The sequence below is a fragment of the Temnothorax longispinosus genome, chromosome 3 (genome assembly GCF_030848805.1).
Source record: "Temnothorax longispinosus isolate EJ_2023e chromosome 3, Tlon_JGU_v1, whole genome shotgun sequence".
Taxonomy (NCBI): Eukaryota; Metazoa; Arthropoda; class Insecta; order Hymenoptera; family Formicidae; genus Temnothorax; species Temnothorax longispinosus.
Window position 1 is genome coordinate 14688173 of NC_092360.1, and position 12644 is coordinate 14700816.

The 12644-nt window shown below is 34.4% G+C and overlaps 1 protein-coding gene and 1 long non-coding RNA gene across 3 annotated transcripts; one reads left to right on the top strand and one right to left on the bottom strand.

Moving 5' to 3' along the window:
* Nucleotides 1-18: 18 nt before the first annotated feature.
* On the bottom strand, nucleotides 19-5683 carry Fbw5 (F-box and WD repeat domain containing 5). 2 transcript variants are annotated; one of them, XM_071774561.1, is made up of 9 exons: nucleotides 5062-5683; nucleotides 4438-4595; nucleotides 4177-4354; nucleotides 3789-3981; nucleotides 3439-3666; nucleotides 3173-3351; nucleotides 2749-3076; nucleotides 2455-2667; nucleotides 19-2357 (listed from the first exon to the last, which is right to left on the bottom strand). In XM_071774561.1, the coding sequence occupies exons 1-9, from the start codon at nucleotides 5357-5359 to the stop codon at nucleotides 2090-2092; spliced, it is 2043 nt and encodes a 680-aa protein (XP_071630662.1). In that variant the 5' UTR covers nucleotides 5360-5683; the 3' UTR covers nucleotides 19-2089. The 2 variants fall into 2 exon arrangements, with proteins under 2 accessions (XP_071630662.1, XP_071630661.1); XM_071774560.1 differs by having other exon boundaries at nucleotides 2749-3085.
* A 192-nt stretch (nucleotides 5684-5875) lies between these two features.
* On the top strand, nucleotides 5876-11441 carry LOC139810757 (uncharacterized). The gene is made up of 5 exons (XR_011731471.1): nucleotides 5876-6070; nucleotides 6160-6274; nucleotides 6502-6746; nucleotides 7109-7291; nucleotides 11082-11441. It is a non-coding gene; the product is annotated as an uncharacterized lncRNA (long non-coding RNA).
* Nucleotides 11442-12644: the final 1203 nt, after the last annotated feature.

The following is a 12644-nucleotide window of genomic DNA, read 5'->3' on the forward strand; positions in this document are numbered from 1 at the left end:
AATAAAAAGAAATCAAAATGTAGGTATTTATTTATTATCTTTGTGCACGCTTTTAAGTTTGTTTGGCAGAAAGATTCAAGTTCGTACACGATGTTTCATTTACAGGTTGTTGTATTTATGAGAAACCAAAAACTTTCGGTGAAAGTAGCTCTGAAGATAGCGATGATGAATGCGAACATTGTCATGGACATAAGGATGCTCATAAGAAAGTCTTACCTAAAGCTGGTGATCCTGCGCGAGAAGGAATGTCATCACATCCTGGTAAACTTTTCATAGTAAATTAAGTATGCATTTGTATCTCTGTTAACCAGTTAACATATCCTTATCTCATGTTTTCTTCTTATAGAACCGATTGCAACAGGTTCAACATAAGTGTTTTTATGCTTATTGACAACTTTTCCCTAAATGGAAAATAACGTCCTTTATGCTATTTCTCGAGTCAGTGTCATACAGAAAAAGATGGACTGTAGGTGAGTAATAACATTATATAAAACATACAATAATCGAGAAAATATATCAAAATATAACGTAGATATCATGTTGCGTTGTCGTTTTAGGTACCTACACAAACTTCAAGTATGATTTTGCGCTAGTACATATATTTATATTACAGTGCTTTAACAGTGTCGCACGGAAGATTATTAAGTGTTGTTCATATTGCTACGTGTTACACAAGTCATAATATCTTGCGAATAGTAACGTACTCAACACAGTCTTTGGAAAATAACTTTGTCATTCCTTATATGTTTAGCTCCGATTTTCTTCATAGTACCATTTGTGCGTTATTTACTAATCTAATAGAAATCTAGATTTTATGCGCTAGAAAAATATGAATGTATTGTTATTTTGTGACTTGTATCAACACGTTACGTACGATAGGCGTAGTTCATATATTTCATTATTACTAGGCCAAATTTGTAATCACTTTCTAATACAAAAGATTAGGAACATGTCGAAATTTAATTTTTTGTTTGAGAGATTTATTACATTTATAATCTTATAATGCACGTACTCTATAATACAAGCTCAAAAAAATGAAATAATGTATTACAACGTACGACATGTATTGTCGTACACGTATACGTATAATTACGTATGTCGCATTACATACGTTAAAGACAAAAAAAGATGGAAAATAATGTACATTTACATCTATTCCTTGTTTCCTCTATCTAATTGTAAGCGAAGGTAAATGAACGTTGTAAATATTTCAAATGTGCATGAAAACCAAACAGACGAAATAAGAGAATCCGTTATTAGGTCATACGTGAAAAGACGTATAACCAGAAAGAAACTTAATATTCATTGCACACTTTCATTGAGTTTCACGTTTAAATTTCGTTGAGATAAAATTTAAAACTAGTTTTAATATATATATGTATATATATATAGACTCTGTGGATAAATTTTAAGCTGACATATTTGAGATATTTAAAAATATCTTGAGAAATAATCAATGTGTATATACAATATGCCATATGGAATAGGTAGGACACGTTTTGATCATTACGTTCCATTTCTACCAACGTAGATTAACTTTAATATCGGTTTAACTTACTTCTTTATCTTTTAATTCTAAGAACTAGAAAAAGATAAAAAGTAAGTTACACCGAGATTAAAGTTAATCTACGTTGGTGGAAATAAACAGATCACACTACTCTAATATTACGTTGTGAGTTTTGAAAATTAAAAAATAGTTTTATAGTACGCTTCAAGTGACGTATGTACGTTTTTAATCTTTCGTTAGATATTTTCTGATTTTGCATTGTAACAGACACGTCAACAATATATTTTTATGATATTCATTTTCTTAACAATATTCTTAGTCATTTTTACTTTTTTTTTTCCCAAAATAGAAGCACTCATCTAATGAGATTCTACTGTTATATTACCAAGAAATGAAAGTCTGCATATTTGCATTTGTATAATTCCAGATAATCAAAAAATATATTCTCATTATATTTGTGCTTTTACGCAATAATAGTATTAATACGTCTGGACGATTTTGTATAGTATAACTTAAGTGTAAAATATATCTCTAAGATCTTGTAAAAATAAATGTTTAAATCGGAAATTTAATAGTTTTTAGTCAGTCAATGTTAGTACCACTTTTCTGAAACTTATGTCTCTTTCGCACTTCCATCCCCCTACGATAGGACTTTTCATCTAAACCTAAAGCCTTCACCATAGCTCGACTCCGCCATATCTTAACTGTATAGTCGTCACTGGTTGTAACCAACATCTCAGGATCGCGTGGATTAAAAGCTACTGAATTGACTACATCACTGTGGGGAAACTTTGCTAAGCAAATTCCATAATGTCTATCCCATAAGTAACCATGTTTATCTTCCGCACCACTGCAAACAAAGATATTTTATAACAATGTTTTATATTTTGAACATAAGATTTTATATCACGTTAAAGTAACAACGTAAATACAAGCGTACGACGTACCTCGCTACGTATTCGTTACATACATCCAAAAATATAAAGAAACATTCGTTATTAGGCGTATATGCTTTGTGGGCTCTTAACATCGTGCCAACTTGTTTTAACGTTACCAAGTCGATCACATGGATATCAATTTCTTGAGCTATTGGCGGTGGTTGTAAAGGATTGGTAATAACGTAACCCTTCGGCCACGGCCTTGTATTTACATAAAGATACCTGGAGACATGCATAATGAGTCGTACACACACACATATTTCATGTTTCACTTTACCTTACGTATCGACGTCGCGAACTGACCTATGATCGGGAGAAAGTCCCATTCCAATAATATGACCATGAAGATCAATTAGATGATCTATTTTATCGAATTTGTCCGCCACAGATTCATAATTTAACCAATCTTCCATCGGCGGAGTATTCTGTCTCTCTCGTTCCCTCTTTTGTTGCGCTATTCTCTCGCGCAGCGACGGTCCTGGATCCAATCTTCGTGGAAAAGTGACTACGTTGATCCTCTTAAAGCCAACTTTATGCGGAGTATATGTTTTTGAGCCAGTTGTAAAAATAAGAAGTTTCTCAGGATTATTGGCTAACTCGTCTGTATCACATTCTTCGGTTATTGAAGATTCTGTAAACACTTTTTTTTTTTCATCATGTCCTACAGTGCGTAGAATGGCCGGTTACAGTTTCTTCGTGCCATGCCGTACGCATGTACGTTTCCTACCTCCAGACTCGCTTTCTTCTTCCCACTGTGGCGTCTCACTTTCGCTATCGCTTTCGCTATGCGCCTTCTTTTGCATCTCAACCTGCCTATATTCCTGATTGTACTGTATAGGACTAGCATATTCAAAACCATCACCAAGTTTTCTCCAATTCGAAAATGCACCCTCTAATTTACTATATCTATCATGTGTTTATATATTATATATAATGTTACGTGCTAATAAGAGTTATATGATACAAGTTATACATAAAAAAAGAACGTCATACTGTATTCTCGATGACGTAATGTAGTATACCGGCTCCTCCTGCGTCTGCGAGCTATTAGACTCGCCCGAAGGCGACAACAAATCCTTGTGACTCGGTGGGTTTCCTTTTTCTTCCTTTGTGTTCGAGGAAGATGGTTGGCTCTGTTGTTCGGTGGATTCAGCTGGAGCAGGTGCTAAACAATTTGCAACCATAATTGCCCTAATCGAGGAAGCATTTCCATTATAGAATCTGAAAATCATTACATTATAAAAAAAATAAAAATATTACACGCCATTTAAAAAAGTTTGCTTACGTTTCCAACAAAAAGTTAACGTGGTCGATTAAAAAGATATACCGAGTTGTTACTTTACCTAAAGAGCTGCGTCATAATGGGCACATGTTCGCTAGCTGATTCCTGGTTTGCCTTATTGAGCCAAACTACGCTAGTACTGACCAAATGTGCCAGCCAATGCAGATTTCCACTCAAAAGGTAACGTTCACTGTACCATGTACCAAATATGTCATACGGCTTATTCACTACTCTACATTGAAGGTCAAAGCCAGCTACAAATAAGCAGAAAACACATATATATATATATATATATAAGCATTTATTTGAACAAGATAATTGATTTCTTTTATCAAACGTTGTATCGTCAGATACGTTTGTTGATTCCCCGTTTAAGATTTATCTGTCTGCATCGTATAATCTTTATTTTATTGATACGTATAAGATCTTACGCTCTCGCTTGCACTTACGTGCTACTCTGAATACTGCTATTTCTCCCGAAGTACTGTGGGGTGTACCAAAATGGACACCAGACACAAGAAGCAACGTATCTGTACAATTAAACTGGGAAAATTGTGTGTACTTCCAACTAAATGTCTTCATATCATGCAAATATTTTATGGTAACAGGATACTGACTTTGCCATACCTGAAACAAAAGCACGCGAGTGACAAATGTAAGTTGTAGCATGAGAGAGAAAATAATACGTGCAAGATGAGAGACAAGCTTACAAGAATATATCCATCTTTTGAACAGGTTGCAAACATTTTGCCATTGTGAGAAAAGCTCACGTGTAAGACCTGATGCGAATGTTCTTTAAGAACTTCAGTTTCTATCAATGGAGTGTGATATGCCAAACGTTTGAATTCTCCCAACCAGGAGGTTTTTCCTACCAAAAAAAGAAGAATATTATACATATGGAAATAGATAAATTACGTAATGTGGGATTTCTTTATGTACATAAAAAGTTTTTCTAGAATATCAGAAAAACCCCTTGAAAGATATTAAAATTATATGTACATTATTGTTAATAAGATTAATAAGAAAGGAACACGCTCAGACAATGAACCCTGCTACTAATCTCAATACGTAGAACGTTACAATATTACAAAACTTAACACTGCTTTGTTATTATTTTCCACTATTATTGCTTTCTCATTTGCTATATGTAGAATCGTTATCCACGTCAGCTGATCTAGCAGCTTTTGCTCCGAGCTTGAATCGATCTTCTCGTCGGAAAGTAAACGGTATAAATTTATACTTTTTTTCTAATGCAATATCCGGCGGATAATGTTATTTTCGATCGCGGATCGTGAAGAAGCGCGAATACACTCGTGACTCGTGGCGGGACGTACCTGGCACGATGCCGACATCCGGATCTATCTTGTACGTCCGATAAAATAAATACTTCCAGAGGAACTCGTCGCGCGACACCCTGTACCACGATCGACACACCGCGCCCGCGGTCATCAACTCCCTCGGCGACAGGTACTGGAAGATGCTCAGGAGAATCGAATCCGACATAACGTACCACGTCAAGTCACCTTCGCTACGCGACGAGTACTCGCTGCCGTCGTCCGACTCGCTGACGCTGACGTCCTCGTCGGACGTTTGGTCGGCCCGCGCGACATCCTCGACGTCGACGTCGTCCATCGTCGACGCGCGGCGGTTTATTTACTGGAACAGCTGATACCTGTCAACTACTACTACCGACCGCTACTACGCTGTCGTCACGTCAAGGATGCGCCAAGCGCCAAGCGCCAACGTCTCACGTCTCCAACTCGACTGAGGAGTGAGGTTAGATTGGTTAGAATCACGTAATATCCTGGTCGTGCGCCCGCCCGGTGCGCCGTCGCCACCCTCCGCAAGCGTTCACGACACTTCACGATCGAGTGCATCGCGAGTATCGCGATCGTGTCGGCCGTGTCGCGCAACACCACGCACGGTAAAAATACGATACGAGCCGTTGCATCTCGAAAGTGACACGCATCCGTGCCAATTTGTAATGGCATCCAATAACAGAATTTATTATTAGAGACAAAAATTTCCTATTGGATGTCGGATCGTCGTACGTCGAACATCGGACGCAGTGTGAATCCTCCATAAGGTTCACCCGCTGTCTTTCGATGAATTTCGGAACACTCCGATCTCCGATCCGATATCCAATGGCCGATCGATAGTGAAACTTGAAACGAGAACGAGAACGAGAACGTTCTCCCGCTCCAAACTTCGCTATTACGACACGACACATTAGTAGACTCAGTATTCTTCCACCATGAGTGAACTACTTCTTTTTCTTTTACTTGCACAGCTTGCACCTTGGCACCTTGCACTCTACAGATAGTCCAGATGAATCTACTGCGTGTAAGTCGGATCTGATAAATTCATTTCTACTCGCACTTGAGTTTTTCTTTTCTTTTTCCAACACCGGAATATATAAGATCTCGTTTTAGGTGGAGTCAAGTAAAATAAAAACACGTGTGCTTTTAGTAATCATCTCGTTGGACCAAACATATTTCTGTGATTCTTACGTGATCACGTAAAATGGTAGTGACGGTTACGTACAAGGTAGTGTGGTTTACTTTATATTTACGCTTCCACTCCTTTACGTACGGAATACATAACTTTGAATTGTAGCACGTAAAACTACGGTTAAACGTACGTCAATGGAACGTTAAAATAGATATGTCGTATATGCAAAATCTGGATCACACAAGATGGTCCCAATGGCGTTTCCCCTCACCCCTCAAAGTTTCACTTCTCCCATCTAAAGAAATACTTTACGCTCTGTTCAGATCTACGTCCATGGTGCAGTCTAAACCTTTAAACAGTATACAGAAGTCTAGCTGTGTTTAGACACTTAATTCGTTGTCAGCAAAAACAGCAAAAAGAAGATAATGAGCCATGATAAGAAATATGGGGCTATAAGTTGCATCTAACGTGCTAACGTTTGCTTTCCAACGTAAAAAGAAAAATAAGAGAAAAGATGACGTGTGCAACAAGTTCAGCTTTAAAAATTTTAATGACGCGTTGGCAGAAGGTATGTACGATTCCATCGTATGCGTGGTATTTAATGACGTATATACGTCCGTGGTACTGCCTTATAGAGGATTTACACTGCGTCCGATGTCCAATAGAAGAGTTCGTTGTCTAGAGACTGTGAGAGTTTCTCTAGAGTTTCTAGAAAACGAACTCTTCTCTATTGGATATCGGACGTCGTACGTACGCGGACATTGAACGCAGTGTGAATCATCCATTAGTTACGCATGTTCGGGAGATTTGAAAACAGTTTATTTCTTAAATAGAACGTCACGTTTTAATAACTTTATTTAGGATTTACAGTATAATAATAAAATAATATGATTATTTACACTAAGACATACGCTTCTGTATGTCCCCCAGGTAGCAGGATATGACATCTAAATAAATGTCTTAATGACGTATTATTACTGGCCGTATTGATCTCTGACAAGAGGCAGGTGCCATTTATCGAAAGAAGAAGAATGACGTATTATTGACATTAGAGATCATTGAAACGGACGTAATACGTCATTTGATGTCACTCCGCTGCGCTGGGTTATAGAGGTGAGGATATTACGTAATATTTGCATGTCTTGATCAACGCGTACGTATAGTTTTTGATATACATTTGACATAAATATTCAAACGTTCAGTTTTATTACGTAGTGGTTATAATAAATACACAACACGAAGGAAGAATATATAAAGACGTATACTATACGAACGTTGAACACGTATATTTTTTAGTCTCGGCAAGTAAGTTTAATCTCAACTCGGTTCGCAATCTATATTTATATACTATAATTACATAAATTGCGACCGTGCTCCATTCGGAATCAATTCATTTTATACTCACGATGTTTCATTAATAATAGTCGATAAATTAAAGACGTGCATCAGTACGTTCGTTTTGACACATATACGATACGATATGTGATTTTAAAATTCTGGAAAATTTAAAAATTTTAAAATTTGATAAAAGATATACTTAAATTCAAGCATTCTTTTATATATATATATATATATATATATATATATATATATATATATATATATAAATAATATAATATAAAACTGTTATCCCACATATTTTGTCGTAACGAAACAATAATTTGTACGTTCCATTTTCTGTGTCGTATCATTTCCTATCTTTAATGAATAAATCCGTATATAAATGTTCGCTTCGAATAAATAGACATCGAAATAGATTCTAACGTGTGCGCCGGTGGTCATCTTGTTTTTAACAAATACCACACATTAGGAATAGATACCACGGTTCTCTCTATTTTCTGAAAACGGAGAAAAACAGGAAGACTTCAAGCATGATTCTCGCGTGCAAGAGTTAACTATCTATTGAGCAAATTAATGCTTGCGTCTCTAAGAAGCTTATGAGCTATAACTACACGTGGCTGCTTCAACCGATCTACGTATTTCTACTCATGCGTTGCAAGTCACTAATAAAAATGTATGTTGGATACGCACGTTCTTGTGCTTTATCTTGTCGCATATCACGCATTCATATTAATGGGGCAGTTGATAAATTCAACATCATTAACTAAAACATTATATGTTAACATTATATATCGACGATTTTATTTTTATCATCGTAGCCTTTTCGTTTTATAGTGCATTTAACGCAACAATATAACGTTACAATCTAAAATATACATATTATAACTATTTATTTGAGAACTACGTACTTTTACGTAACGTATTTTTCATGCACAAAATTCGTAACTAAAAACTACTTGACTCTTCGTAAACAAGACGCGTGCATGGTCAGTTTAACGTAAATATAAGATACGCGTACAGGCCACGGCTATTTCCGGTGCACAAGAGACGTAAATTTGCAGGTAATTATGCACATGTATACATATTGTACGCGATGTAACGAATACGTAAATATACGGCGTAAAGGATTAAATCAGCACAGAAAGACAAAAGTTATTTTTATTAAAAAAAAAAAAAAAAGAAATTATTTAACTTTTCGTCGTATTAGAGAAAACGCTTTTTGAACGTTTAAGTTAAGAAAGCTACGAATATATATACTTTTGTAATATAATTATGTCCAAGTATTTATTGCGTGATAAAATAAGCCGTTTAATCTTTTTTTTTTACTATTGTTTATCTCCTGTAATTTCTAAATCAGGCGTAAATTCAATAATTATATAAGGAAAAAATTTATTACGTATGAAAATGAATAGGATCTCGTACGTGCAGAAAAATTTCTCGGCAGAAAGAATAGACTACGTAAAGAGATACCTTTATAATTTAACATTTATTATAATTTTGCAATACATAGAACGAATAGTTTTGTACAAAATTTTCAAATGCTATTTATCACGTTTCTTCACAGAACGTCCGATGAAGAGCCATAGCTGTTTTTTATAAAAAACAGTATTATTATATTCTTGGTAGCAGGCAAAGTTTATACAAAAAATTGAAAAATATGTATACAATGTAGCGCGTAATCACGTTACGCTATTAATAAAATTTAGAATTGACGTGCACAGATTTACTTGAACTATATACTTGAGAATATTTAAACGTTTTTACAAACAGACACAAATAATAGCAAAAACTTTTGGAACCTACGAAAAAACGGTCTTAAATATGATGTTTAATCGTATTCTATTATCGAAGAATAGCTGACAATGTTACACGTGTTTTTTTTTCCCCAGATAAAGATCTTAAAGATATTAAACACAGCAAATACCCCCATAAATCCATCGATAAAAATTTGTAAAAGTCCTGAGAAATCAAAACTCATCGTATCAAATTCGTTAAAAACTGCAAGTACAGAACGCACGTGCAAATAAAAACGTGTTGTAGCAGCAAAAAATATTTAAAGAGGCAGCAATAATGACTGAAGAAAAAATGTTATACAGCCGAAAATATTTGCGTAGAAAAAGTTTTTATAATTCTTTTTATACGTTAAAATAACGTGTTAAAATACTTTAATTTCGAAGCTACATTCTTTAATTTAATTGACAAATTATTTTAAACACGATTACGTTTACATTTATACACGTACGTTGTATATAAAATTTATTTTTTAAATAAGAAAATGTGAATTTATTAGATGTATTTTTTCGTAGATGCAGTTTGATGTACGTTTTAAAATTTTGAAAGATCTTTTTATTTAAAACTGTTACATACTGCGTTAGTACTGATTTAAACCTAAAACTTTTGTCTCTTTAAATGTATTGACGTATCATCAGAACGTATGGATATGTATAATATGATAAATTATTCCTTATACTATATGTTGAAATAAATTAATTTTAGTGTGTCACACGCATACGTAATGTTACAGATTGGCAAAATATATGTGAATAATCATAAATTTTAATCAGCAATTACCATTTTTGTTAGAAATATAGGATACAGACTAATACATTGTATATGGCAATAAAAAAAAAAGGACATTTTATCACGTTATGGATATGTTTGATAAAATGTAAAAAAAAATTGATTTATACATCATTTTACAGTGCAAGCAAAAAAGTTTGTGATAATAATAAACATAATTCTAACATTGTCGTTCCATTAAGAAAAAAAAGTCTGAATTATTGTATGATTATTACTGCATGATTATTAGTACCAGCACGGCCGATTGATTTATTACTATTTCTCATTTGCAAGTTGCACATACGTGTATCATTCTAAGGTTCGAAAAAAATTGACGTATAATACTGACGTAACACGAAGGCAAATTTAATCGTATTTTGAACTGAAGCAAGTTTAAATTCTTCCGAGAACCGATTAAGATAAGATCAAGTATATAAATACCGGTTCTATAATTTGCGATAATCTTTTTTTATTTTTCTCAAGTGGGCGATGAACGTAGGCAGCTAAGTTAAGTTGTCGTTAAGCGCATATTATACGTTCCTACGTCGATCTTATTAAACGAATTTTTTGTAATATTTAGTACCTTTTTACCACTCACGTCCTCTGACATGATACATTTCTTAATATTTATATAAATCTATATATTATAAGTAAAACCATGTGCGCGCGCGCCTTCTGCTTACTTATATGTATAAGCTCTCGTTTTATTTACCTTTTTCCGAATGTCCTGAATCGTTCTGCTAGCCTTGACCTGACAATAGTGTGGCCGCCGTAGTATGCCTACTATTTTTTCACAGGCGCTTGACGTATGTATCTTTCGAAAAGAGATAAAATAATTCATGAGCGCGCAGTTTTACCTTTTCTTATCCGCGACGTTAAATCGTGACGTTAAATATACGACGTGATAACATGAGAATGTTTAGCATTTTCATGTTATACTTGATACGTGCATGTATTTCAGTTTTTATGTTCACCTAACAGTTGTGTTACCGCATTTTTGTAGATCCACCGATCCGTCGAAGCAACATCCCAAGGAGAACAAAAAAAGGAGAACGAAGGTCAAGGATGACGTTAAAGCGATATGATTCGTTGTTTTGTTTGAGGTTTATTACATATAGTAACGTATAAAAATATTCATATTTCTTAATTTATTGACTTCAAGCTAATGGGTATACACGGAAATCAACTCAACGAGAAAAGAAACTTTTGACGCTCCTATAGACAAAATATATAACATCCGTAATCATATTAACTAATCTTTTATGTACGTTTATTTTATCTAACACAAATACAGTCTATGAAAGATGTGCTATATAGATGTAATGTATTATTTAAATATGAAATAAATGTATTAATGAAAAGATTTATATATATACTTGGCGTTGCGCACTATCGTGTCGCTTGATCATATGGATAGTACGATAACAAAAGATGATATATATTCAAGGTCAAATTTACAATACGCAAGTTTATACGCAAGATAAAACGTTGGATTAAATCGTGTAAATATTTTCATTACTTGAGATATTTTAAGCTTTAGTATGTGTTTTTAAAGTTTTTTAACATAAAGTTTTATGATGACGCATGCGTATATTTATAAAATTTTATTTGTACACACGCGTGGTAATATATGGCAGCTCCAGCTAAACAATATTTTAACGAAGCAATATTTAATGCCCCTCTGTATTTTAGACACTAATAAAATATACCTATCGGTATGTATCTCACATCGATCGTGACGCCGCGCCGTCCTATCTCGTGATTCACGCCTTCGAAATGATTATTGTTTATGAGAGATCCAAGAATATTCTATGACAATATTTTATACACAAGGTGATTCACGCGCACATGCTCTTACATTACAAATCGAAAGTGCACACGGGACGTGCTCCTTAAAAACAGGGATTTGATTCTTTAAGATTTACGTAATAAATTTAACCCTAGCTTATATAGCCACACTTTATTTCGAGTCAAGCTTGTAGTGTAGAAGTATGGAAATACAGATTTTGATCAAGATGTTTATGTGATAATATCAGGCCAAGAAAATGGATTTGAATTTAAACTGAACTTATAAGGAAACTAGAAAATTATGTGTTTATATGTGACAACTAGAAGACCGAAAAACCTTGAGCGCGGTCCACTGGACCGAAGCGTGGCGAGCTAGGGTTACGTTTAAATACTTAAAAAGTTTACAAGCTTGATAAACTTTCGTAACACTACGTTTCACATTTTAACATTTGATTTTCTAGGTTCGTAAGCGATGTTGCTTTATATGCTCAGCGTATTCTTCATTTCTCCGCGTATCAATATAACACAGATGTCCCGGATGTACGGATAACCTTGTATTTAAAGAACGTTATCTCTATATGATCAACATTGAACGAGATCAAGGTTTTCAATTAAAAAGCAAGTTCTAAATCTGTCACTTGTTCCCCTTTAAGTATTTCTTTTATAAGATATTTTATTTAGAACGTAATCCATCTGGACATATACTATTTCATTTCTGAGAGCAAATAATGATTCATTGTATTGTGCACGTACTCGTATCGCTTCTCGACGGAAGCTG

Bases quoted from the DNA above. Each gene is read 5' to 3' on its own strand.
- Fbw5 (XM_071774560.1), bottom strand. From the start codon at position 5,359: ATGGACGACGTCGACGTCGAGGATGTCGCGCGGGCCGACCAAACGTCC. The intron at 3,667-3,788 runs GTAAAGTAACAA...AATGATTTTCAG, and splicing joins ATTATGACGCAGCTCTTTAG to ATTCTATAATGGAAATGCTT. The intron at 3,086-3,172 runs GTAGGAAACGTA...AAAAAAAAAAAG, and splicing joins AGAAGAAAGCGAGTCTGGAG to TGTTTACAGAATCTTCAATA.